We start from the raw sequence: 27,910 nt of genomic DNA, 5'->3' as shown, positions 1-27,910 counted from the left end.
CTTCCACCGTCAACTCCCTGAGGGTCAGTCACTTTTCTAAGCAACGAGTTGGGGGCAGATCTCTCTTCGGCTGGCACCTCCCTCTGGAACAGCCTCTCTGCAACTTGAGCAACACTATCTCCGGTTCCGGAAGCAGCTCAAGACTTTCCTCTTTGCTTCTGCCTTCTTTCTTCCACTTCCCTGCTGATCTCCTGTCTGATAATGCACTGGTTACCTGGCTACCCTCTGAACGACGGGCCCAGGTCCCTGCCTTCCCAGTTGCACACTTGCACTGCCTCCTACACTCCGGCTGTATCTGCATCCCTACAGTCCCCATACTTGCACTTATCCAACACTTGTTGTCTGCTCTTAAACCCTGCACTGCCATCTGTTGTCCGCACTCTTTCGATGTCCTGATGTCTTGCACTTCTCCTCCTCCCCTGGCACTTTTCCCCTTCCCTCTCCCCCGCACTTGTGCAACCTCAATGTCACTTGGCCTAGTAAGATCGTTGTCTTGTCCTCCAATGTTCCCCCCCTTTGCCTTGTCGCGTCCTGAAACACATGTGTAAAGGCGTGTCAGAATCCTGGGTAGTTGAACTTGCAGCGTAGCCGAAGAGTTCTTCCTACCAATGTAAACCTCTGAATGGAATATACATGCAGAGGGATCAATTAATCAGAAGATGGGACACAGCACGAAACACTGTAAACTGTAAACAAAAGGAACACTATTAATGGAAGAAATTCCAATATGGAAATGCAAACAATAATCACAATAGCTCTGCTAACCTGATACGAGGAAGTTCTTTTCCTGGCGTGCTGTGAAAAAGACTCCTTCTGAAACTCTCTCCTAATTGTAGACCACACCTACAATACATGGGACGTGGTTAATATCCAGAAAAACTAAGGACATGATTTAGAAATAATGTGATAGGTGACTGAACTTACCATGTGTACTGTGTAAGAGAAGTAACAGCAGATACAATCCAAATCTCTTCAGTAGGCATGCACCAATGAAATTGCCATCCAGAGCGAACATATCACGGCGGCACGAGGACACCTAACAGCGATAGTGGCAATAGTCTCTTGTCCCAATAGCCACTTGTCCCGACAAATCGAGGACGCCTAACGGCCACGCGCACTTCATATGGCAGTCCCTAATCCGTGCATGTATGTGGGATGTGATGGCACCAGCACGCTTGAAGAGAATTCGAGATGGAAGGTGCTCCAGAACGTTGAGGAAGTAGCAGTCCATCGATAAGCGAAGAAGTCCAAGAATAATAGTCTGGGTCGTAGCAGTGCGAGAACCAGGTAAGTCACTAGGCAAAGGAATCTGTAGTTCAGAAACAGAGGGTTGTTACCATGATGATCGAAGGGACAAACAAGGATGAGACAAGGCAGGTCTCGGACAACAGTTGAGGGTCTGGCAACAATAGAATCCATAGTCCGATGTCAAGAAACAAAATAGCTGCGATACAAAATCAGAAGCGCTGGGGTGCGGAAGTTGGAAAGCGCAATACCTTTACTCACGTGACCTCTCACTGCGCTGCTCCCTGTATGGATTGTGTAGTGCTGAGCGTGCAGAGGGTGCCATTGTTTCCAAGGCAACCTCCAAACGAAACGTCCCCTGTCACCTCCGTGTTTGCGAAAATGAGAACCGGGCAATTGGGTGCAAACAAACAGTATGGAGAGTATGCTTCACACAGTGATTGGCATCAGTGTGCAAAGTAGGTACCGTACTCAAGCGTGCAAGGTGGATGTGCCACGACGCAGAGTCCTGACAAGGCGCGCTATAAATAAAATATCATATTGTATCATAACCTGTGGAAGGAGACTAAATCCACTTTAAAACAATGGGAAACCCAAGAATCATCATGGCTGGTTAGGGTCAGTGCAATTAAAAAGACAAATCTACCCAGACTTCCGTTTGCCTTCCAGGCATTGCCAATCCTCGTCTTCGAAAGAGACCTTCTAGACTTACAGAAAGCAATAGGCCAATTCATTTGGAAAAAGAAATCAACTAGAATTTCGTGCCACATACTCCTGATGTCAAAGAGGATGGGGGTAAGGTGGGGTCGCATCGATAACAGGGTTACTTCTGAGCAGCACCCGAATGCGCCAATGTTGTAATGTGCTCTAGATGACAGGCACCCAAAATGGAAGATAATAGAGCAAGGCTGCACCAGTTTCCCTCTAGCCCATTTTCCATTCCTACCAAAATCTGCCAGGGCCCTCTTGATAGATTCCACCCGGTCTACTCTTATTAAGTGGGCTACAGCTTGCAGACAATTGGGGGTTAAAACAGGACTTTGGCCCTTATAACCGGTGTTAAAGAATCCAGAATTCTCCCCAGGAATGGTGAATGGCATCTTTGCACAGTGGGAATCACTTGGGATCCTGCGACTCAGGGACATATACAAAGATGGAAATCACCTCACGTTCATAGAAAATGCAAAGAAAAGTTTACTTTACCTGAAACAGAATATTTTAGATACTTCCTAATTTTTAGACATTGGGTGTCCAATGACAGAGTTATTCTGGCAGGTACACGCCTCCCCATAGGAATTGAACTCCAGGTCTCAGAGGGACAAAGGGCCTCATTACAAATCAGGCGGTCTGGAAATAACGGTGGCGGTAAACCAGCCGCCCCCGTTGTTTCCGGACCGCCTGATCCCGACTCCTGCAGGCGGGAGGTGATGTTCCCACCAGGTTTGACCTGGCGGGTTTAACACCGCCCGCCTGCAGGCGGACGAGGAAACACCAGCAGCATTACGAGATGCTGCCGGTGTTTCCATGATCCCCATTCCCATTGAGTCCCATAGGACTCAATGGGAATGGGGATTAACACCATTCCGCCTCCGTGGTTCCCAGGAAACCGGGGTTGTAATGCCCCGGTAATTCCGGGAATCACGGAGGCGGAATGGTAATACGAGTCCGGCGGTAACCAGGCGGTTTTACTCTATATATATCATTGCTATGACCTCAAATCGCTTGTGGGTTGAACGCCCTTCAAGACCGAAGTCCAGATCAGTATTGAGTGTAGGGTATCGTAGGGTGCTTGGGTGCACTCATTATGTGCGCCGCTGATGTGATTGTGTGATGGTAGCTGCATCCTAGCATTAGGCCTGGTGGCATCGAGATCAGTTGAATGTGTGCAGTCAGAAGGTTGGACTCCGTGACTGGGTCCTGGCTACCTTAGGCCTGTGTACGACGCTTAATATGTGCAGCTAGGCCGATTATTCTTGGGGAATTGAGGTGTTCATGGAGTATTGTTAGTATATGAGCAGCTATGCCGAAATTGATCGAGGGGTGTAGCTGCGCTCAATTGTGTGTTGATGTGAGCATAGTGATAGAAGAGGTGAATGTCTGGGGGGGAGGATTTATTCTTATGAGCCCTCTGTTCTGGATTTCATTTACATGTATTGCGATTGCTGCGCTCAGGGTGACCTTATGATTGACTTAGTAGTTGCTTTCAGCAGTGTAATTGCTCGTCATCTCCTTGAACATTTGCCAGCAGGTTTCAGGGTCTCAGTGGCTGTAGACGGTCTTATCGGCAATTATGGAAAGAGCCAGGATTTTAGTGCTTAGCAGAAGGCCATGTAGTCATGGGTGTGTCGAATGTGTAAGGGTAGGGAGTTCCACAGAGTTGGAGCAAGAGTTGAGAAGGTGGATACTCCAATCTTTGCAGAATTGGATGGTGGAATCACTAGTAAGAGGGCACTGTTTAATTTTAGGGTGCGTGATGGGAGGTAGGGTTTTATCTTCTCTTGTAGGTATGTTGGGCCGTTCTTGTGCACCGCTCGGTGAGTAATGCATAAATTTTTGAAGGTGGCCCTTCGTCTGACAGGGAGCCAGTGGAAGGTGCCAAGAGCGGGGTAGATGTGGTCTCTTCTCTTGAGTCCTAGGGCGAGAAGGAGTTTGGCAGCAGTGTTTTGGGCTCTTTGGAGTTTAAGTTGGTATGCCGGTGCTCCCAGGTATAAGGAGTTTGCATAGTCTAGTCGACATAATAGACATAACAGCGGCAAGTCTGTTGGGATAGGTGAGGTAAGGAAAGATGTGTCGAAGGCGTTTGAAGTGTTAGTGGCAGGATTTTGATACATTATAGATCTAACCGGAGAGGGTTAGGTGGGAGTCCATAGTTCAAACTGTAAATGTATGCCCTTTATATGTGGCCCATTATAGTTTTAATGTCTTCTAGATGTGTTCTAATGCTCCTTCAGACAAATTCCCAAACACCAACATTTAGTATCACATATGTTGTTTCTGTAGGTCCAGTTGGCCTAGGTAGTCAAAAGTAGCTCCTGGGTGCTATTGGCATAAGGCTAACCAGGCTACATTCACAAGCTAAAAAGCTCCCAGTTCTTTGCAATTTCGAACCCTGCAGGCAGTTCAAAACTCAACCAAGCAGACCACATCCAGTGGCAGCCCAAGGAGGCGGCTCAAAAATGTCACACTTTCAAAGTGCAGCAGTAGAAATTTAATTTCCTCTAGGTACATTGCAAATGCAACAACCAAAATAGAGAACCAAGACACATATTATTTAAGGTTGGTGGGTAAGGCATATTCATCTTTCAGACTGTAGCTGTACACAAAGACAATTGTCCCTCCAGCCCAAATACCAGTTATGACAGAATGAAGGTTTGAAGTGTACCTGGGCAGCATTCAAGAGGTACAGGGAGTAGTTTTTACTCAGCAAAGGGAATTCAAGGCACTCACCAATCAATGTCTATGTGAGACAAGTACAGGGAGGTGAAGAGGTAGTGATGCCTGCCTTTTCAAAGGAAGTGAGTGGGGAACTAGTGCAAAAATATGCAAGAGTCTGGGCAGCACTGGCAGCAGTGCAGCTGTTTAAAAATCATGTAGGATATGATCGGGAACGTCCAGCGCATGTGATTCCAGTTCTGAAACCACCCCATCACAGTATCCAGTCAAGCCACATGCAGTTGCCCACATGCAAACCATAGTGTACCAACTAATGGTCCAGGGGGTAATTGTGAAGCAAGCAAGCCCACATAACAGTCCAGTGCTTCCCATTTTAAAACCTGATGGTACGTAACTTTTTATTGTGGATTGTAGAATTTTGAATGTACATTGTAAGACCGAGGTAGTCCAAAACCAATACAGTTCTGGACTTCTAGCCAATTTACACTGTTGCAAATATAAATCAAACCTTGATTTAGGCAATGGGTATTTCAAACAACCTTGAAGTGTAGAAAGCCAGAAATACATGGCATTCACATTTCCAATTCACTAAAATAATGCAGGGGCATAAGAATTCCCCCACCACATTCTCGAGTAGAATACAGTTTGCTTGCAGACATTCCTAACTGTTGGCGATGTGTAGATGACATTTACATCACCCTTGAGAATCGTACTGAACACTTGCAACAAGTAGACATGGTCATTCACGCTTTGGCTGCAAAAGGGTACCTGATAAATTCAAGAAATCAAGAATAGCTCATTGTGAGGTTACCTTCTAAGGATTTACTCTCTCAGATGAGGGTAGAGGCTTGTTAGCAGATTTTCCTGAAAAGTGTGCCAGGATACGGCAGCCTAACACACTTAGGCAATTGTAGGCAATTTTAGGGCTTTTCAATTTTGCCAGATCTTATGTGTAATTTTGCTGAGCTAGTGAAACCATTGTATGCTTTGCTTTGATAAAAACCAAATTTCAAAGCAGCTCATTGGTGACCCAGAACACACTGCCATTCTGCACCATGTGTATTCATTAATGACTCAAACTGGTCCTTTGCAGGACAGAGATACAGAAAAAGACTTCAAAATAAACCCGATGATGGGAGATAATGCCTTCACATACACAGTTGGCAATCTAGCGGAGACTAAACCTATTGCATATAAGTTACATGTATATTCCACACCCAAGTTAAGATTTACCCCCGAGAAGAACATTCTGGCTTCAGTTCAGATGATCATTCAGAAGGAAAGGCCATTGGCAGCAAATTGAACAATACACATAAATACACCTTTAGCTCAACTTGAGGCTGCCACAAACGCTAGCGTGCCAATTGCAAAGGGATTACATACTAGATGGATTTAATGGTCAGCATCTCGGCATGCTACGGATGTAAAGTACCATTATAGGGCAGAATTACAAAGAATGAGTGGATTGACTTGGACAATGGACACAGTGCCAGACACCTCACTGCCTGATATTCCATCGTTTGATTTTTTTTCTTTCAAATAGTTTACTTTGTTGCTTCCGCTATACCAGCGGTGGGCACACGCTCCAAATATGCTGCTGCACGTGCAGCGGTGGTAGGACATTTTACACATGAAGAAGCATCTGGGAGATATGTCTGCCTATAAAGCTGAATTGCATGGATTGCTGCTTTCATTGCGACAAGCAGACTCGGGTAAGCCCACACTAGTTGTCTCAGATTCAGATTACATTGTCAGGGCTTACAACACTGATTTGCATTGGTGGATTCAAAATGACTTTAGAGACATTAGGCATACAACTATTGCTTCCAGGCAACTCTGGAAACAAGTTTGGGCCCTTTTGCACACAAGAGCGCTTACTAAAGGGCACATTCATAGCACAGCAATGCATTGGCAGATAAATATGCCTAAGAACACACATTGAGAAAAGCGATAGCAGCCATAACTCGCTCAGCAACTGCAATGGATGAGGAAATAAAAGAAGCTTGTTTGGGTATTGTACCTAGGCTGAAAGTTTTCCCAAGTAATGACATTTATGACATTTGAGAATAATAAAGCAGTCACAATTCATATGAAACAATGGGATCCCATTCAAAAATTAATCCCTAATGGAGCGGACAGGGAAAAGCTGATTGCAGCCACACATGCTTTACTTGCATCTACACATTTTGGGGTTAGTGCAACTGCACAGCTACTCCTTGGCCTGTATTGGTGGCCAGGATTAAGGCAACAGGTTAAAGTATAGATAGCGAACTGTGACACATGTCTGAAGACAACTGTGGACCACAGCAAAAAACCTAAAGAGGCTCCTCTGAGAAGGGCAACCTTGCCTTTTGAGATTCAATATTTGGATCATACAGGCCCACTGCCAGCAATTAATAAGTACAAGTGTATTCTAATAATCATGGATTCTTGCACTAGGTTCAACTGGATGATTTCTCAAAAGAAAGCAGACTGCAAATCGGTCATACAGGCACTCCAGGGTGTAGCAGCAGCCATGACGGCAACTGAAACGCTCCATTCTAATAATGGTTCGGCTTTCACGGGGCAGCCCTTATCATTGTGGGCTGTCTCAACCCACTAGTCCAAGCCCTGCAACATTACTGTGCATTGCTTGCAGCAGAAACATCATAATGGCCGCCGGAAAGCATGCTGCTCGCTAAAAATCACCAGAAAGTGCACAGTAAAAATCTTGAGAAATAGGCCGCCATCCACTTTTGCCTAGCTCAGTGAACACAGGAGACCACTGCCAAAACCCACCATTGGGCTACCCACAAAGTAGCCTGTAATCACTTGAAAAAGCAATGCTGATTGCCAAAAAGAGAAACAGAGCAGTTTGCAAATCTGTTTTCTTGATTGTCAAAAATGTGCAAAAATCATGGCTCACAAACCACCTAAAAGATCCAACCTCCTTGTTCGGTGTTCCACATTATTCTACTGCAAGAATACACATAACTACAATATCAGCAAGAATCATAGGTTATCAGAAAAAAATCCTCTTTTAAAGATACTTGATGGAAAGAAATCTGTTAAAAATGGGTGTAGTACCGTTACCCACCTCTGTCAGAAGCCGGCGATTTAAAACTTATCATGTGTAAAGTTGAACATTGAACTTAAATATGCCAAAGAAGAGAATTCCATCAAAATGCCATATAAGAGTGCCACCCATTGATTTTCATGTTGAAAAAGACTGGAAGTAAAGATATGTTTGCTTATTTTAAATTTATAAATGTCTTTTTTTTCACAAGGAACTATGTTACAATTGACCAGAAGGTAACCTGATTCAGTTAAAACTTCCAAGAGGCCTTCTTTCCCTGAGAAACTCACATCTTGTTCATTCCCACCAAAAGGAGAGCTTTTTGCATTGGCATGTTAATCAGAAGGGGAGATTTCCTCTGCTGCCCTGAGCTAGAAACAATGGGTTCCTTGAACTGAATAGAAAATGCTAATTCGGGTGTAACTCACAACAACTGCTCTGGCAGGAAGGCAAGCCATGTGACCCTCTGACTCGGCCCAGCTCTGGGGGCGGGCCAGACTGAAAATGTGGATTGAATTGGAAGCAAATGTATGTTTAGAAAAATGCTTATAGCAAAGTGTACTGAACTGACAAAAATATGAAACTTGGAGATTGTTAAAAATGAAAAATTCGCTCACAGTTTAAGTCTAAGCTGGAATCTGTGCGATGTTCTGAGACTGAACCCCGGAAATGATTCATAATGTAGCCATTGTGTTTATGTTGGGAACATGAAAAATTACAGAAATGTGCGCAGATGGGATGTGCATGCATGTATAAAAATTGGTGCAGAACTAACATTGAGAAACCCACCAAAAGCGCGAAAAAGTGGTCATTTATGAACCATAGCTCGTAGGAAAATGAGTTGGACAGAAATGTGATTCCAGTTCTTACACATATGACACACTGCTCCTGTCCCAAATCAGGAGAGGGGAAATCCTCTGACCTATCAGATCATTAGAGGGTTGGGCATAGATAATCAGCCTCCCCACCCACTTTACAAATGAATGGATAAATAGGGACTGTTGAGGACCCAGAAAGACACACACTTTCCACTCATCAACTGATTTCTTGGCGAAGCACCCTGCAGAAAGATCCAGACTCCAGATCCAGACTCTAGAACTTTGAAGCAGAAAGGCCCAATCCAAAAAGCTGAACCCTTTTCAGCAGGCCTTCAGAATCTTTTGAAACCTGATTCTAACCCCTAAACTTCCAAGGGGCACCACAAAATCCAACAGCCTGGCTGTGCTGTTTTGCTGTTCTAGCTAAGAACCCTGTGCCAGAACCAAGATCCAGACCCGCAGAGCAGAGCTGTAACCCAGAACCCGTCAGATCCAGTCCAAGAAGCCGCACAGACCAGAGTGCCTTGCTGAGAGCAGAGTCCAGGTGCCCTATATCCTGTCCGGTGGCGAGAGAAGTCCAAACCTTTGATCAGATCTTTGACGGGCCCATTGCATTCCAAAGCCATAAGAGTGAGTATTTAGTATAGAACTGTCCATAGTCATCTCTTGGTTTAAAGTAATTCTATTCAATCCATTTCAACCTATCCAGAACTGCATTATAGAATCTTGTGTCCATCCTGAATCCTTCTCATTATATATTCTGTGATAATTGTAGTGATAAGCATCTGTGTGCTGATGTTTTCTGAAGAAAGTCAAGTGTCCTGGCGCACAGAAATCATAGCGGAAGGCGCCCTGGTCTGGTGGTTGTCCCGTTGGGCATGTTGTACTTTCATAGCCCCTTAGTATAAGTCCATATTGGTTCCAAATCTTTAAAGCACAATCTTTCATTTTGAAATCTTGACTCTGTTTAAGAAAAATCTACCTTCACAAAAACCTCTAACTTTTGAACCGCACATCCTAGAAACTAAATTTAAATGTCATTTTGAAGCTAACATCCTCATCTTTCAAGGAGGTAGTCCCACAAATGGGGTCCCTCACTCCCCACACTATGTAAGTCCCCACTACAAGGGGAGCCGACCCATACTGGGTTATGTGTGGACTCCTCCAGCCCAAGGAGGGTGATCCAACCAGGCACCTAGCTCGGGGAACTTCCCTCCTAACTTCCCCCAGGAGGGCAGAAACTCCCCAAATCCTGGACAGAACTTCTTCCCCAGGTATCCACAAAACTTCCAGCCCCAGAATAATCCATCCTTCTTTCCCCACTTTCAGAGACCCGACAACCTAATCCGGGAGAGTGGAGGCCAAGGGTGGAGGGGTATCCAAATCTTCCCAACCCGGGGTATTACCAGAGAAGGTTCATAGTCATAATATCGAAATAAAACTCCCCTTTTTTTTTTCCCTTTATCTACGAGAGCCAAAAAATAAATATAAATAAAAAAAAATAATTCGACTTTTTTTTCCATGCTTTTTTTTCGATATTTTTGTCATTCGACATATTTTTTTCGATATTTTGACTGCACACCACCAGAGAAGGGATAGCTACCCTTCCCGGGATCAGTCCAGGGGAGAAAACAGAACGCTGTATCAGCCTGAGCGGGTTTTACAGCTAGTGCGCCAGGTCCAAAATATGGCACAGGATCTGGGTCGTATGCTGAGGGCTTAGCAGAACCCTCAGATGGGCATGCCGGCACAGAATGCCTCCAACTCTGGACCTTGTGCTCCAGAACAATGACGTGGGCAGGACCCCGACAACCCACCGGTTCCCAGGAAGGTGGCACAAGGGGAAGGGGGGTGTAAAGCCTTGGAGGAAGCTTCCTTCCCCACTTGTAAAAAGCCCCTGGAAACCCAGGAACCGGAAACAAAATCTCCTGCCCCTGAAAGCCTGCCACCCAAGGAGCAGAGGGGGGGTAGGAGAAACAAAGGATCCAAACAGACCCATTTTGTGGAGGAGATACAGATCTTCCAATTTGAAGGAGAGGGGTCCTCAGAGGATCCTGGGAAAAGGATCTTCTCCTTCAGAGATGGGGGAACTCCTCCCAAAGAAAAATGGGTCCCAAAGGATTCAAATCCGGACTGGGTAGAAGTGAGGACTGAGCTAGCGCCGCCCATCATCCCACCCCAGAACCAACAACATGAAAATCCCCTGGTTCAAACCCATCCTGGTGACTGCCTCCAAAAAGCGGGGGGGGGACGGCCAGAACCGGAACCAGGGGAATCCAAAACGTCTCCTATCTCTAGTTGCCACTTTTTCTTTTCAGATTCCCTAGACTCCCCACAGAATTCTGCCCAAATCTCTTCTCTCTCAATGTCCAAAACTAGAAAATTAACCCACCCGTTGTCCAAAAATGTGCATTATCTGTGCCCCCTTGCGGAGAAGGAGGGAAGATGCTATGCCCCAGTTCAAGTACAGGGGCAGGGTACAATTATGGCACTGGTGGACACTGGATCCCAAGCTACCCTTCTGTCCAAAAGGGCCTTTGATGAACTGAATTCAGGAAGGGGGGAGAATTATCAAATTCCCCTCACCTCTCTTCCTGGACAACTTCAGAACTTTGACGGGAAGGAAATTCCAGTTGCAGGGACTGCGGATTTAGACATTAAAATTGGGCGACACAAGGTGAAGCACCCGGTCATAGTTGTGATTCCAGAGGGCTCCCCTTGTTTACTAGGGAATGACCTCCTGAGAAGGCTGTCGCCCCTAATAGATTGTGTAAAGAAGGTCCTTGGGACCCAGACTAACTGACCCATAAAATTGAAACAGAGTGTCAACCATGTTAGTTTAAACGGCACATGCCACATGGTTGAACCTAAATCTGACCAAGTAGAATTTCACTTCCAGAACAACCAAATTCCAGACGTGACAGTAATAGCAGTAGGACAACAGACTGGTGATGGGGGGTCCTCTCTATTTCTGAAAATCAACCTCCCTTCCGGTTTAAGGTGGTATTCCACACTCGAAGGAAACACTCTGAAATTCTTTACCAATCCACAATCAGATATTCCCACTCCTATAGTCAAGAAAGATGTGAAATCAGCTCAGAGCCTGGCTGATATTCAGCAAATTGGAGAGCAGATGTTCATCCCTGTTCAGTTAAATGAAGGGAAGGACTCTGTTCTCACCCGAGTGTGTGTGAACAACAGTAAGAGCTTCATCAGCGAAGCCATGTTCCGCCAACTCCCAAAAGATCCAGCCATTCCCACATTCAAACTGATAGACAAATGGGAAATGGATCTGGAAGCACCCAATTCCAAACACCTCCTGCCAAGCAGGTGTATGCTCAAAATCTCCATAGGCAACAAGAGCATAGTCCATGATTGTTGGGTCGTGCGAGACGTCACTGCCGCCTTTTACTTAGGCAGTGATATTCTCAATCGCTTTGCCATTAGTTTAGCCCTAATAAACTTCAAAGCTTGATCCCGATTAGCGGATAATCACATGGGCTTTGATGATCCAGAGAAAGCATTTAGGTCAGCTCAACTGCTGCCTTATGCAGTTGAAATTCAGATTGGAGAGGAAGTCACCATCCAGAAAGGCCCGACAATTCTCCCTGGAAGTGAAAGTTAAAAAAGGACAGAAATTGAAAAACCCTGATGCTTATTTTCATTTAAATGCTTCTCTCCAACAGCAAGGGTTGGGGGTAAACCCAACACCATTAGTCAACATAGAACATGACACCATTCCAATAGAGGTGGATAACAGCGACTTAGAGTATCACTGTAGCCGCAGGCATCATTATTGGAATGGCGGTTGATGACCGACATTTTTCCATTGATTTAGGCAATGAACTGTTAGGACCAATCCCCATGGACTGTTTTGACAGTGACAGTGATGACAACACAACACCAGACAGGATCTTCACCCGGCATGGGGGGGAACTTCCTGGTGTACACTTCCTGCCCTTCTGGTAAGGAAGATGTGACTTGTGACTTCAGGAGAGATGAGGTGATTTTCCAGGTCCATGAGGGCTGCCTTTCCCACCTGAAGCCACCAGTCCAAATCAGCACTTTGACCAGGGACTTCTCCACCCAGCTGGAGGAGGCCACTGAGATAGCGAAACCAGAAGTCTTTCCAGGCTTCAGGCAGATGGTTGAAGAGAGAGTCAGCCTAGCTGATGCCTTTGAGACTCTGGAGCAGAAGCAAAAGTTGAAAAAGGTTTTCTTGGATTTTCAAGGTCTCTTTGCGGTTGACTCATATGACTGTGGTCGCACCGACATCCATACAAATTCCCACGGACCCTGGCATGACTCCAGTGTTTGTGAAGCAATATCGCTTGCCTCTCGCATCAATGGAGTCCCTTACTGAAATAATTAAGTACCTTGAGTCCCGTGGGATAATCCGTCCAGTCCACAGCACCTTCAATAATCCGGTGCTGGGAATATTGAAGCCAAACGGCCAGTGGAGACTCTGTGCCGACCTCAGGGAGCTCAACAAACGGGTCCATACTTTCCGATGGCCTCTTCCCTACATTGACGAAGGGCTGGCCCAGATCCAGGGGTCACAGGTATTCACTGCAATAGACCTGACCAATGGATACTGGACTGTACCTGTCAGTAGGGAGGACCAATACAAGCTGGCCTTTACCTTTGGGGGGGCAGCAGTACACATGGACCCAGACTCCCTTTGGATACATCAACTCCGGCAAAACATTTTTCTACATAAGGCCATGCCCGACCTGGGTGAGAGGGGTAACCTGGCTTATGTAGATGATGTCCTTATCAAAAGCTCAACTGTGGAGGAACACATAGCAGAGATCCGTTATGTTCTGACACAGTTGAGGGCAGCCGGAGCAAAACTTTCCTTTCAAAAGGCACAGTGGTGTAGAACACGTGTCAATTTCGTGGGGCATGAGATTACTCCTCAGGGTCTCTGTCCCCAGGAAAAGAAAGTGGAAGCACTCCAGAAATTGAAAGACCCCACAACTCTGCGGGAACTCGGGAGCCTCCTTGGACTGACTAATTACAGTAGAAAGTTCATTGAGGGCTACGCAGAGATCACAAGACCCTGATTCATCTTTTGAAGGGGGGTCAAGTGGGAACAGGGTCCAGAACAAGCCAAGGCAGTAAGGCAACTCAAAGGAAGCCTCTCACAAGCGCCTTGCCTAGCTTACCCCGTCAGAAACAAGGAGTTCTTCTTGGATTCAGGGTTCTCAAATACATGCTTGACTGCAGTATTATACCAAAAGCATGACAAGGTCAATAAAGTAATCTCCTATGCGAGTAAAACTTTATCCTCTGTGGAGGAAAAATTCAACGATTGTGAGAAGGCGCTCCTGGCAATGGTGTGGGCATTGAAGAATTACCGCCCGTTTATCCAGGGGCAACACATCATAGTGGAGACTCCACACCAGCCTCTGCAATATCTCCAAAGTGACAGAATCTGGGCTGGAAATGTGAGTAATTCCAGAATTACTTCCTGGATTCTGTCAATGCAAGGCTTTCCTGTGGAGGTCAGATATGGCCAGAGAAAACGAGAGTCTAAAAATCAAGGACAACATGGAGGAATACCTCAATTCCCCACACAAAGTCTTTGAAGAAGACACGTGTGAGGGAATGCCCACTGTCTATGTGGATGGATGTTCTTACCATGTTGACAACAACGGGGAAAAAGAACTTGTGGCCGGAGTAGGGAATGCATGGGTGAATGAGTCCCCAGAACCCTCCGCTGGGTACAAGATTGGTCCCTAAAGTAGTCAAGTGGCAAAGTTGATGGCTGTGCATCAAGCCATCCTCACTGCTGTCCAACATCAACTCCACGAACTGGTCATAATCACTGATTCAGATTATGTACGGAACGGGTTCGTGGAGCACCTGGTTAACTGGAAGACCAGGGGCATGTTATGTGCTAACAAACCCTTTAAACATGGGAAGTGAATCCAAAATATTGATGATCTGGTCACCTCAAATGGGATGACCATCTACTGGAAAAAGATCAAGGTTAATTCCAAAGTAGAGGGACCAGACAAAACTGGAAATGACTTAGCTGCTCAGCTGGCCAAAACCGGGGCCATCCAAGGGGATCTAATTGAGATCGAGTCCCTGTTGGGGGAAATCCAGGTCACTGCTATCACTAGGTCCCAGACAAATGCTCACAATGATCTCTCAACTGCACAATGGAGTAAAGAGACCCCAGATGCTGATTTGATTACGGCTCAAAAAGGGGATCCAATAATTGGTAAGTTTTATCAACACATTGAGGACCCTGAGAACTTTCTCTTGACGGATACCGATCACATCGGGAAGGAGGACCTCAGAGTGTTGATGAAATGTCCAAAAATGTTCCGAATCTAAGACGGTTTGTTGGTGAGGGAATCCCCAGCTGGCCATGATCAGTGGGTGGTTCCTACCTCATTCCGAAGCCTGATGTTAAGTCACGCCCATGATGCGGACACAGCCGGTCATAGGGGGTTTCATACAACACTTGAAATCTTAAGCGAGGTTGCATACTGGCCACACATGGGGCAGGACCTCGACCAATACTTGAAGGGGTGTCTTGTGTGTGCACAATTTCAGCCAACATCCCTCACACACCGTGCGCCTCTCCAAAAAGAGGGGGATGACACTGCCATGGTCAGATTTGCAAGCCTATTTCATTGGGCTTGTGATTCGCTCCTCTAGGGGGAACAAGTACATGTTGACCGTGACATGCTTGTTTACTAAATGGGTGGAATGTCTCCCGGCACCAAACTGCAAAGCAGAAACAGCAGCTGCCCTGATGATCAACCACATCTTTTCACGTTTTGGACGACCCCAAAGGATTGAGTCAGACAGAAGTAGCCATTTCACCAGCGAAGTAATGACAAAGATGTGGGAGATACTTGGGTTTAAAAGGAAGCTACATATTGCTTACCGGCTAGCCTCTAGTGGTGCAGTCGAGAGATACAACAGAACAATTGTGAGCCTATTAAAAAAGTTTGTGGCAGATTCTGGGCCAAGTTGGGATATTGAATTACCTCTTGTCCTAATGGACATCAGATCTACTCCTTCATCTGCAACTAAAATGTCACCATTTGAGCTGATGACTGGACGCAGGATGGTGCTCCCCCAGCATCTGCTCTGCAGGACCCAAGAGCAGACATTGATCAGTGTCTCCACAACTCATGAGTATGTTGAAAACCTAAGAAAACACCTTCAACATGCTTTTGCCTATGCTCAGCGAAATCTAGAGAGATCAGCCGACAGCATGAAGACCCACTATGACTTAAAGCCTACCAGAAAGGAATACAATGTATGAGACCGGGTCTACTTATACAATTTCCAAAGGAACCAGGCCAAACCGCGAAAATGTCTGCCTACATGGAAGGGTCATTTTGAAATTGTAGACAAAATCTCACCAGTCGCCTACAAGATCCGCATCCCCAAAGGCAGTTTGGCAGAAGGGGAAGATAAGTGGGTCCATATTAATGAACTAAAGTGTTGCCATCCTAGGCACACTCTGCAGCAACTGGAGGAGGCTTCTGGAACCCCAGAGGGGGCCACTCCAGATCCATAAAATTCCAACTCTAAAATATTCCACATATAGTCTATAAAATACAATAGTAAAAATGTGTCCTGATTTCTCAAAATGTATATGTCCGCCCCACAACATTAATAGTGGTGGGGTAATGTCTACAAATATGTTTTTGCTTTGTCATCCTAGGAGAGAGAGATAAACCAAGGAGGAGTACCCGGGGACCGGGATTAAAGATCCGAGGGGGCCGGAGTATCGCTCAATACTCCCATCAGGACTGGCGAGGAGAACCGTTCGATCCACCCCTGATGGAGGAAAAGATGCTAAACTTTGCCATTGATAGAATCAGAAGAGATGAGGCTGACATCCCAGTCTTGCAAGTTTCCATTGATGGACGGCCAACGCCAATTGCAAGAGGGGGGCTTGTGGGATGTCTCAACCCACTAGTCCAAGCCCTGCAACATTACTGTGCATTGCTTGCAGCAGAAACATCATAATGGCCGCCGGAAAGCATGCTGCTCGCTAAAAATCACCAGAAAGTGCACAGTACGTAATAATTTGAAAAATATGCCGCCATCCACTTTTGCCTATCTCAGTGAACACAGGAGACCACTGTCAAAACCCACCATTGGGCTACCCACAAAGTAGCCTGTAATCACTTGAAAAAGCAATGCTGATTGCCAAAAAGAAACACAGAGCTGTTTGGAAATCTGTTTTCTTGATTGTCAAAAATGTGCAAAAATCATGGCTCACAAACCACCTAAAAGATCCAACCTCCTTGTTGGGTGTTCCACATTATTCTACTGCAGGAATTCACATAACTACAATGTCAGCAAGAATCATAGGTTATCAGAACAAAATCCTCTTTTAAAGATACTTGATGGAAAGACATCCGTTAAAAATGGGTGTTGTACCGTTACTCACCTCTGTCAGAAGCCGGCGATTTAAAACTTATCATGTGTAAAGTTGAACATTGAACTTAAAATATGCCAAAGAAGAGAATTCCATCAAAATGCCACATAAGAGTGCCAAACATTGATTTTCATGTTGAAAAAGACTGGAAGTAAAGATACGTTTGCTTAAAGTAAATTTATAAATGTATTTTTTTTTCACAAGGAACTATGTTACAATTGACCAGAAGGTAACCTGATTCAGTTAAAACTTCCAAGAGGCCTTCTTCCCCTGAGAAACTCACAACTTGTTCATTCCCACCAAAAGGAGAGCATTTCGCATTGGCATGTTAATCAGAAGGGGAAGAGATTTCCTCTTCTGCCCTGAGCTAGAAACAATGGGTTCCTTGAACTGAATAGAAAATGCTAATTCGGGTGTAGCTCTGGCAGGAAGGCAAGCCACGTGACCCTCTGACCCAGCCCTGGGGGCGGGCCAGACTGAAAATGTGGATTGAATCGGAAGTAAAAATATGTTTAGAAAAATGCTCACAGCAAAGTGTACTGAACTGACAAAAATATGAAATTGGAGATTGTTAAAATGAAAAATTCGCTCACAGTTTAAGACTAAGCTGGAATCTGTACGATATTCTGAGACTGAACCACAGAAATGATTCATATTGTAGCCATTTTGTTTATGTTAGGAACATGCAAAATTACAGGAATGTGCCCAGATGGGATGTACATGCATGTATAAAAATTGGTGCAGAGCTAACATTGAGAAACCCACCAAAAGCGTGAACAAGTTGTCATTTATGAACCATAGCTCGTAGGAAAATGAGAGTTGGACAGAAATGTACCTTAGGCAATCTGTCATGTAATTATATATTACGAACAACTTGTGTATCTTGGAAAGATGTTTTTTGGGAAAAATAGATTTCCTAAGTAAAAGCAAAGGGGAGGGATTTCCTTTGGGCTATAAACACAGTGTCACTCTGACACATATGACACACTGCTCCTGTTTCAAATAAGGAGAGGGGAAATTCTCTGACCTATCAGATCCTTAGAGGGTTGGGCATAGATAATCAGCCTCCCCACCCACTTTAGAAATGGATAAATAGGGACTGTTGAGGACCCAGAAAGATACACACTTTCCACTCATCAACTGATTTCTTGGCGAAGCACCCTGCAGGAAGATCCAGACTCCAGATCCAGACTCTAGAACTTTGAAGCAGTAAGGCCCGATCCAAAAAGCTGAACCCTTTTCAGCAACCTGATTCTAACCCCTAAACTTCCAAGGGGCACCACAAAATCCAACAGCCTGGCTGTGCTGTTTTGCTGTTCTAGCTAAGAACCCCGTGCTAGAACCAAGATCCAGACCTGCAGAGCAGAGCTGTAACCCAGAACCCCTCAGATCCAGTCCAAGAGGCCGCGCAGAGTGATAAGCATCTGTGCGCTGATATTTTCTGAAGAAAGTCAAGTGTCCTGGCGCACAGCAACCAGAGCGGAAGGCGCTCTGGTCTGGTGATTGTCCTGTTGGGTATCTTGTACTTTCATAGCCCCTTAGTATAAGTCCATATTGGTTCCGAATCTTTAAAGCGCAATCTTTCATTTTGAAATCTTGACTCTGTATAAGAAAAATCTACCTTCACAAAAACCTCTGTAACTTTTGAACTGCACGTCCTAGAAACGAAATTTAAATGTCATTTTGAAGCTAACATCCTCATTTTTCCGTAATCGCATTTCCCGCACACAGAAACGTTGCTGCGATTTCACATTTGGCTAAATTTCACCCCATGTAAAAATAGCTATTTCTTGTTTTCAACTTCTGAATTTCGTTTTCCATCTATTAATCATTCTACAATCATTGCTAGTGTTGACCTGAACATATCCAAAGCAACTCTCACTTGATCTGAATTTCATTTAGCAAATTAAAGCCATTTTTTAGCATTTTTCCCCTTCCATTCAAATCACATTCAAAAGCAGTTGACCTGTTTAAAATTAGCCCTGTTTCTCTCTGCTTGCTGGGGGGAAGTGGGATTGAACTGCCTTGTTGATTGTTATTCCTGATACCTGTGTGCACTCATTTCATATCTTCATATTGCATGTTGGGGGGAGTGAGTAACAATAGGGGGAAAGAGTGATCATATTGTCTTTGGTTAAATTCATATCACTTTTTTTATTTCTGTGTTGCATTCTTTCCTATCATTGCAATTTTTTGAACCCATACAAAGTATTCTCTGCTAGATTATTCTACCTATTCCTACTCCTAAGTGATTAAAGAGATTGTTGATATTGTAATATTACCCATTGCTGATCATTGTTCATATTCATGAGTGTGATATTCAGATATTATCCATATTTATAAAAGTGTGATATATATATTGTTCAATTCTTCAAATAAATATTTTAATTTGCAAAACGAACCTATTTCTTGGTTCAGTGAGACCGGGGGGAATTCAAAGAGAGGGTTGTTATATAAGGGTACATCATCCAGAATTAAACGAACGTTTGACATCAAAATATATAAATAAGGGTTTCCATTGGGCATCCCATACTAGGCATTGACTTAGTTGGAGTGCTGGATTGAAATCACTTACATCATCCAAAGATGGAATGGGCTGATAGGAAGGGCAAACCACTCAATGTTGTGCTGACTAAATGCGTCCTTTCAGTGGAGGGGTAACTGGGTAGACCATGTGCATCTAGTTAGCAGAAGTTTAAATAATTTACAGTGTGGAGAGCAGCTAGTTAGGGGCCCTTTTCCTTACTAAAACCTCTGTTGTCTTCACGGCTCTAGCTCATAAACTATTTAAACACGTGGCCATGTTGGACATTAGCCTGGTGGCCTAAAACACAGCTTTTCTAGTTCCCATCATGCTGGCCTGTAGGATCAATCAACTGCAGTTCTTTTCCTCAGCTGAATCCTTTACCACTTTCCACAGGGACAGGGCTGTACTTCATGCGCTCCCTTCATGTTTTCCAGAAGTGATATCAGACTTCTACATTAACCTGGAGATTTCACTTCAGGTTTTATCCCCTAAACGGCCCTTGAAGGGTGAAATAACTTTACACAATCTGGATGTCAGTTGCTCTTTCAATGTAGACCTGGCCTGTGAGTTTAGGTCATGGGGTAGGCTCTTTGTCTTTAAGTGGGTAATTCTCCTGTGCAGTTGACTTCCAAGCCCACTATAGCTCGGTGGATATTATCTGCTTTTAAACAAGGTTGTAAATGTCAAGGATTGCCTACTCCAAAGGGCCGTCACACCCAACCACTTTGGGCCAAGAAGGTACTTGTCCCCCTCAAGAGACGCATTATGATATGGTATTTTATTTATAGCATATCTATACACAAAGTGTTTCAAGGCGAGGGAGGGGAACAAGGGGGAACAAGACCACAAACTTGCTAGTCCTAGTGACAGTGAGATCGCGCAAGTGCAGGTGAGGGGTAAGGGGAGAAGTGCCAGGGGAAGGAGAGGAGGAGCAAGTGCAAGGTATGGGAACAAACATTGAAAACACGAAGAGTGGCCAGCAGGTGGCATTGCAAGGGTAAAGTGCAGAAAAACAGGTGATCGATAAGTGCAAGTATGGGGGTTGTATGGTTGCAGATGCAGCCTCAAGTGCAGGGTCGTCAGGGGGCAGTACAAGTGTGCCACTGGGAGGGCAGGAACCTGGGCCCCGTGGTTCAGAGGGTAGCCAGGTAACCAGTACAGTATCTGGTAGGAGATCAGCAAGGTAGCAGAAGAGAGAAGGCACAGGCAAAGAGGAAAGTCTTGAGGTGCCTACGGAACCAGAGATGGTTCTGCTCAAGTTTCAGAGTGGCAGGGAGGCTGTTTCAGAGGGAGGTGCCAACCGAAAAGAGAGATTTGCCCCCAACTCGTTGCTTGGAAAGGCGACTGACCCTCAAGGAGTTGGAGGTGGAGGAGCGAAGTGCTTGAGTAGGAAGATACTTCAGAAGAGAAAGCTTGAGGTATTTTGGTCACAGACCCCAGTAGGCCTTGTGGACAATGCAAAGGGTCTTGAACTTGATCCTTGCAGCCACTGGAGAGATTTCAGTGCTGGAGAGATACGATCCCTCGGCTTGAGGCCAAGGACAAGTCTCAAAGTCCTGTTATGGATGAGTTGCAGAGGACTGAGAGTACAGGCAGGCAGATTTAAAAGGAGGCTGTTACAGTAGTCAAGCCTAGAGAGAACCAGAGCTCTAGATACAGTGAGCTTCTGCGGCAAGGAGAGGAAAAAAGAATACCTCTGAGGAGGTGCAGTTGGTAGTTTGACTTCTTAGAGATGTCGGAAATATGAGTAGAGAAGGAGAGTGGGGAGTCAAAGATAACCCAGAGGTTCTTAGCCACAGAGGTGGGAGCAGGAGGAGAGCCAAGGGAGGCCGGCCAGAGAGTTGCGGGAAAGAGGGGTGCTTGTGTGCCAACGAGGAGGATCTCTGTCTTGCTTGCATTCAGGCAGAGATAATTGGCGCCGCACCACTCCTGGATTGCAGTCAGACAATCCGGGATGAGAAAAGGAGAAGAGGCAGCCTGAAGGCGAGCTGGGTGTCCCCCGCATAGCACTGGAAATTGGAGCAGAGAGCGGCAATGCGGTTCACGAGAGGTGCCAGGTATTGGTTGAACAACCAGGGAGAAAGGTTAGACCCCTGGTGAACACCGCAGGTGGGGAGAGAAATAAAGGAGAGGAAGGACCCAAGTTGGACCTGGGAGGGTTGGTCAGAGAGGAAAGAAGTCAGCCAGGCCAGAGCCTGATCAGTGATACTCATATTATCACAGAGCCAGTTGAGCTGGATGGCATGGTTGACTGTGTCAAAGGCAGGAGAGAGATCGAGTAGGATGAGGACAGAGGGAAGATTAGAGTGAAGGTTAGAGAGCAGGTCTTCACGGATGTTCAGTAGAGCAGTTTCCATGCTTCTGGCTGCTCTGAAGCCAGCCGATGGTCATGGAAACAACCAACAGTTTCAGTGTGAAGATTAAGTTGGGAGATGGCCAGCTTTTCCAGGCGTTTGCCCAGGAAAGGAGTGATGGAGATCGGGCGATAGATAGCCGAAAAGGAAGGGTTGGTCAAGGGTTTCTTGAGAAGAGGGCGCACAAGAGAGTGCTTGAGGGGGAGGTCCCGGAGGAGAAAGTGGTTGCAGAATCAGCCAGGGCTGGAGCGAGGGTGTCAATGTGGTCCTTAATGGTTTTGAAAGAACAGGCAAGAATCTATTTTGACTTGAGTGGTCAATGCCGGGACCGCCAGTTCTGCTTTGCCTTCTGCTTTTTCATGGCATTATTGATTGGACTCAAATTATCGGGCGGTTGACAGGTTTTGGCAAGCAGTATTGCAGAAATTTTGCGTAAAGACAGCATGGGGTTCAGCACCAATATTCAGTGTGTGAATGCTATGTAGGAAGGTGGATGGTTCTCACTGTATTGACTACTGTACTCTTAGTCCGTAGTCCCCCTTTCTCCATCTGCTCTCCCACCTACCCCACTAACAAGACATCAGGCGGATAGGCATACGGGATTGAAAAGGACTTGCCGGTGGGCAGTGTCCGGCGGGAAGTGGCCATGTGCGTACTTCTAATCAAAATTGGTGTTTTTTTAATGCTGTTGTCCAGTTCCCGCAAGCAGGGTCTCCCGCAAGTATGGAGGAGGTGGGACTGTGGACTAGGAGTACAGTAGTCCCTACCATAGGCGCTGAGTACACAGGGTCAGCTAGGTCCATTTTCCATGAACGGGGGCAGGCGTTTCATTTGCCCGTAGAGATTATGTGAGTACTTGCATGGGGAACTTTACGAGTGAACATCCGGATTGAGCGAAGGCAGTCACAAAAGGCAAGCAAGCTGTGACTGTCTTTCTACACCCTCACTGTGCCTGACAGGGCTCCTGGCTCCTCTCGAGGTGTGCTCCGGTTTAGTGAAGTGATAGCATGCATCTTGCACAATTAGCAAATGCTCCTCACTTCAAAGTAAGAAGGCCGCCTCATCACCTCACCCTTAATTGCGGGGAAAGTGAACACGCCTTGATTGTTCTCCTCCTTTTGCCGTTTATTTTTTTTCTCTTTAATTTGTTTAATTTGTCCTGCTTTAACTTTTTTGCATTTCACGTAATTTCCATTCTTTCTTTCCTGGCTTTGTTTTTCTTCGTGGATCTTTTTTCCAGCCATCTCACCTGTCAGCCCTTGCTTTTTCTTTTTGACTCTTTCATCTGCCTCCTATTCCCCACCACCATAATTGTGCAGCTGTCTCTCTCCCTCTTAAGTGGCGAGTCAGTCCCTTCCACCCGCCCGGGTCACATTTAAACCAGAGACCACTTTCAAACTCAAGATAGCTCAGCGTGTTAATGCACCTGCAATGGAACGCTGCGTGCAACCAGAGGTACCAGCTGCTTAAGAGACTGGCAGGGAGGAATGGAAAAGAGGGAAATATGGACAGAAGGAGGGGAAGAAAGGTCCAACAGGGACGAAGGTAAGGTAGGTGAAGACATGGAGAGAAAGCAGGAAGGGATAGAAAAGCGTGGAGTGGGCCAGAGATAGAAATGTGGAGAATAGAGGACGGAGGGCAGGGTGGGGGGAGAGAATGATCTTGAGTAACTAGGATTGGGAAGGAGTGAGAACGGAAGAACAAACAAATGAGTGAGGGATTGGGAAGTAATGTGTGGGGAGGGACAGATGAGTGAGGGAGTGTGAGTTGGAGAGATGGAAGGAGCTAAGGGAAGCAAAATGAAGCATTTGAGGGGATGGAGATGGGGCGTGAAGAAGAGGGAGTGAAAGATGGTAAAAGATAGAGGGAAAGTGGGTAGAGGTTAGCGGGATATTGGAAGGAGTGAGATGAAGGGGGTAAGGGAATGCAAGTGCAGAGGAGTGGATTCAGGGATTGTGTATATATGTAAAGTGACCCTTCCTGTCGCAGTAACTCTGTCCTCGGACATTTACACACAGACACAAACCTTAAGAAACAAAAGATATCAATATCCCCCACAGTGACGGCAAGGATTCATCAAAGAATTTGCCACCATCCAACAGGTGCAGCAGAACCACAGGCCTTCTGAAGCGCAAGGTCTCTCTTCATAAATAAATTGAAACCACACAGATTTCATCAAGCGTTCTTTGGGGAATCCCATCAGGGCCAAGCTTTTTTAGGGCAGATTCTGTCCAGTCATTTACATGCATTTTGGAGAGACATAAATAAGTTTATAGAACCCTTCTCTATCACCTTTTAAGAAACCCTCACTTAAATAAACCTGAAAAATAAATGTTCACCTTCTTCACAGTACTCTTTACATTGATAACTAACCAGTCTAGGAGGCTAGTCTCACCACCTGAACCTCTGTGTGGTTTCAGGCATTTCTTACTTTTGTTACCTTTTTTGTTGTAAGAAAACAGTAAAAATGCGACCAGCTTTTTGTTTAGGTGCTTTTGTAAGTTGACTGCTAATGCCTTTGTGTTTCAGAGAATGGGAAGGTGGCGGCAGAATACAGCTCAGTCCGGGAAGATGCCGTGGATTGTTTGAGTGAGGAAGAGCTTCAGGGGCTTATTCAGGTAAGTATGAGCAGCTTGGGAGCTCACTCATCCCAATGTTTCTTACAGACCCCTATTTTACTAAACGCTGACTTTTAAATGCAAGCCTCGTACAGTTAGGAACTCTCCGACTGACTGCTGCTGTGTCCCTTTGGTGTTTCGTGTTCAGTTGCTAGAAAACGCGCTTGATGACTTTGTCATGAATTTGGGAATTGGCATATCCTGTTGGTCCTAGTTTCTTCATACTCCTTTTGTTGGCCACTCACACTGTGAGAATAGTCGATTTGTGGGCAATGCATCTAGAAACCTTCTCAGTAGTCAGGTGGGCATCCAAGAAGTTAATCCTATTGCAAACTCTTGATTTCCTGTTTATGGCAGTCTGAACAGTCCTGCCCTCCAAACTCGACTACATAGCCAGCAAGATCACTCTGTGGAGTAAGTGCACACTGCAGCGATATTTGACCTATCTTTAGTCCTGGATTAGAGTTTACATTCCAAGTAGACCCATTCAGCTTTCTGTCGTGTTGAAGTTGATCCAATTAGTACTGCTTTGTGATGGTAATCTTTGTTGCGATCAGGGTTCCATTATCTGGAAACACCTGTAGCAAGCACCAAAAAAGCAAGTTCATCATGTATGGCCTACGACTGAAACTACGAGAGCTCATGGTTTCCGCTCTCCTCAATCTCTTCTTCTCCAAGTAGTAAGCAGTGGATTTCATCACCCGATGATGGTCAAGGAAAAAAGGAAGTATGTGGCAAAATAAGCCTGTTTCCAACTAAGAGTTCAAGCGTCTTCATTTTACGTTACAAGCCAGTACAGGTCTTCACTCTTACTATCCTTCAGATCTATAGTAAGCCTTTCAAAATGTACTTGGGTGGTAACTGCCCTGAGCCCTTGCTGGAACTATTCGGGCTCAGGCAAGCCCTCTGGTAACGGCCCAACACAGGCTCATAAATGGCAAGGATTTTGTTACGGTATTCATTTTTGGCCTATAAAATATGCTCACATCAGAGATAAAACTTCCAGCTGTATGTTATTTCCATATTGAAGTGCAAAGACTTTCTTCCAAGTCAAAGAAATGGCTGTTGGTTTATCGATCCAGTTATATTTGGTGACGCGAAGTAAGGATGAATTCCTTTAATAAAACAATTATTGGCAGGGAATTCATTTGATTTTTCAGATCTTCTAATGCATCATCCACTAGAAACATTATGGTGTTTATCAGTTGAAAAAAGAAAAATTCTAACAAGGGAAAGAAAGGTGCAATGATGGGATAAAGGAAAGCATGATGGAAAAAAGAATGGGAAGAATGAAAGAGAGTAAGGAGGAAATACTTGGTAAGGAAAGAAGACGAGGGAGAATTGAGCTATGAAGAAAGAAGGAAGAAAGAGTCAGAAAGAAAGTGAAAAACAAGAGACCAAGAAAAGATCAATAGAAAGGAGCGTGGGTCGAAGGAAATGAAAATAAAGGGAAGAGATGCAAAGAAAGATGGAATGAAGGGGAACAGTAAAGAAGAAAGGATTGAACAATGGAAAAAATTAGATGAAAGCACCTAGAAAGATGGAATGATATGGAAAGAAAATATCAAAGAAAGTGAAGAATAAATGAAAATGAAGAGAAGGAAATAAAGAATACAATACTGAAATGAATAAATAGAAGATGGACAAATGAGGATAGAAAGCAGGAAAGATGGGTGGAATGAAGGTCAAACTGGCTTTGGAAAAATAGTCTTATACATGTCCAGCCTGTAAATTAGTCTGTTTCAGAATTGTATCATTGCTCTTCAGAGTTGAAAAATAGTTCTTGTAGTCAAGTTTATTATAAATATGTTGTCATGGTTATTGTTAACTTGCAAAAGTACCCGTTCTCCGAACGGTTCTGTAGACAGGCATGATAACACTCTCATGAATTGTTTAAAATCAATGATCCTGTTAGGTCGCTGTTCCGATTGACTTATTGCTTGATGTGCTTTGCTTTGCACCCTGAAGTAAACTGCACTGAAAATAGGCACATGTGGCTGGCTGACATACTGCGGAGCAGACGTTGGAGGGAGGCGAGAGTTAGTGTGCTGCTGCATACTGGGACCTTCTGTGCTCTCTCCGAACCTGTCACCTCACCCTGGCATTATGTTATGTTGATTTATACCAGACATGGCTACCTCCCAAGGGAATCTCCTAGCGCTCAGTGGGGTGCAGTTCATAGCGGTGCAAATATCTCCAAAATCGTGCATCAGAGGGCCAAGTTGTGTTCCTCCTGTCGGGACCGGTCCTTCTACGACTACATTGTTATGGCGATTTCAGGCAACCGTCTCATGTGTGAAGGTGCTGAAATCCAGGGCAAGCGGTAGGGTGTCCACATGTCATGTAGGCAGTAATGTTTGGAGGGTCCTAATAGGTAACTATGCAAACTTTGGTGCAGATTGGTGAAACTCTGTGGAATTGTATAAAGAACGATGCTTCACCCCAAACACAAACTCGCACATTTTCACTTTTATAAATATAGATAGATATGTTGTAACAGTAGCCTTTGGCTCTCATTTATGTAGACCCAAATCCTGCAGTGATCAGTTGAATCTGTTATTTCGAAACAGGAGACCATGGGGAAAGATGGCACATGAATTACTCCAATAGATGCCAGGCTGCCAGCAGTACACATGCTGGTTCTATCAATAGTCTATCAATAGACAGTCATGGGGGCCAGGCCACAAAATGTGCCCTTTCCAGTTGCCATTGCCATTGGTGAGTGATAATTCACTCTCGGCAAGGAGGAAACAGTGTGCTGTGTGTATGTATGTATGTGTGTGTATATATATATATATATATATATATTCAATAAAAAACATAGTTAAGGGACGTTATGGATAAGTTTCACTAATAAAAACCTATGCAATTCAATGGAAAAACATTGTTACAGGGACGTTATGGTTACAGGTAAAACCGAAAAACCCTCAGAAATTTGCCAGTTATGGTAAGCTAAGCAACCATAACTCGCGCCACCACCGTGCACAACACCCAGAACATCAAAGATGACATCACTGATGATATCACATGTTAAATTAACGTTGATGAAAAGCCCCTACCTACAAGGGGTTGTTTTTATTATGTTGGTAACAAGATGTCGGGGGGGGGGTGATTGTTTAATTATATAATATATAATAATAAGATAGCAAACCAGCACTACCAATTCAAGGTGCTACCCTTCGGAATAGCATCCGCTCCAAGGGTATTCACCAAGTTACTGGCGGTGGTGGCAGCGCTCCTGCGCAGGGAGGCTATCCCAGTGTACCCCTACCTGGACGACTGGCTGATCACCGTGGAGTCACCCAAATTTGCAGGCAAAATACTCATACAACAATAAACCTTCTTTTCCAATTGGGCTTCTCAATATTGACAACAAATCAAGCCCTATACCAAACAAGACCAAACAGTTCCTAGGAGCTGTCATAAATATGGAAGAAGGGCTGGTCTTTCCGTCAAAGGAAAGAATCCAAAACATGCTACT

At 45.0% G+C, this 27,910-nt stretch overlaps 1 protein-coding gene across 7 annotated transcripts in view; it reads left to right on the top strand.

The window, feature by feature from the left end:
• RDM1 (RAD52 motif containing 1) overlaps positions 1–27,910 on the top strand; it is a 589,841-nt gene that overhangs the window by 392,876 nt on the left and 169,055 nt on the right. For 5 of the 7 annotated variants that reach the window (XM_069634051.1, XM_069634052.1, XM_069634050.1 and 2 more), the window contains one exon: positions 24,341–24,429. In XM_069634051.1, coding sequence (XP_069490152.1) covers positions 24,341–24,400 — 60 coding nt within the window. In that variant the 3' untranslated portion in view covers positions 24,401–24,429. Of the gene's footprint in view, positions 1–16,207; positions 16,556–24,340; positions 24,432–27,910 lie in introns of those variants that run through there. The other 2 variants (XM_069634055.1, XM_069634048.1) reach the window with 2 other exon arrangements.

This window comes from Ambystoma mexicanum, chromosome 13, assembly GCF_040938575.1.
Source record: "Ambystoma mexicanum isolate Mex_15411 chromosome 13, UKY_AmexF1_1, whole genome shotgun sequence".
Classification (NCBI taxonomy): Eukaryota; Metazoa; Chordata; class Amphibia; order Caudata; family Ambystomatidae; genus Ambystoma; species Ambystoma mexicanum.
This window is presented reverse-complemented; position numbering and strand designations above follow the sequence as displayed.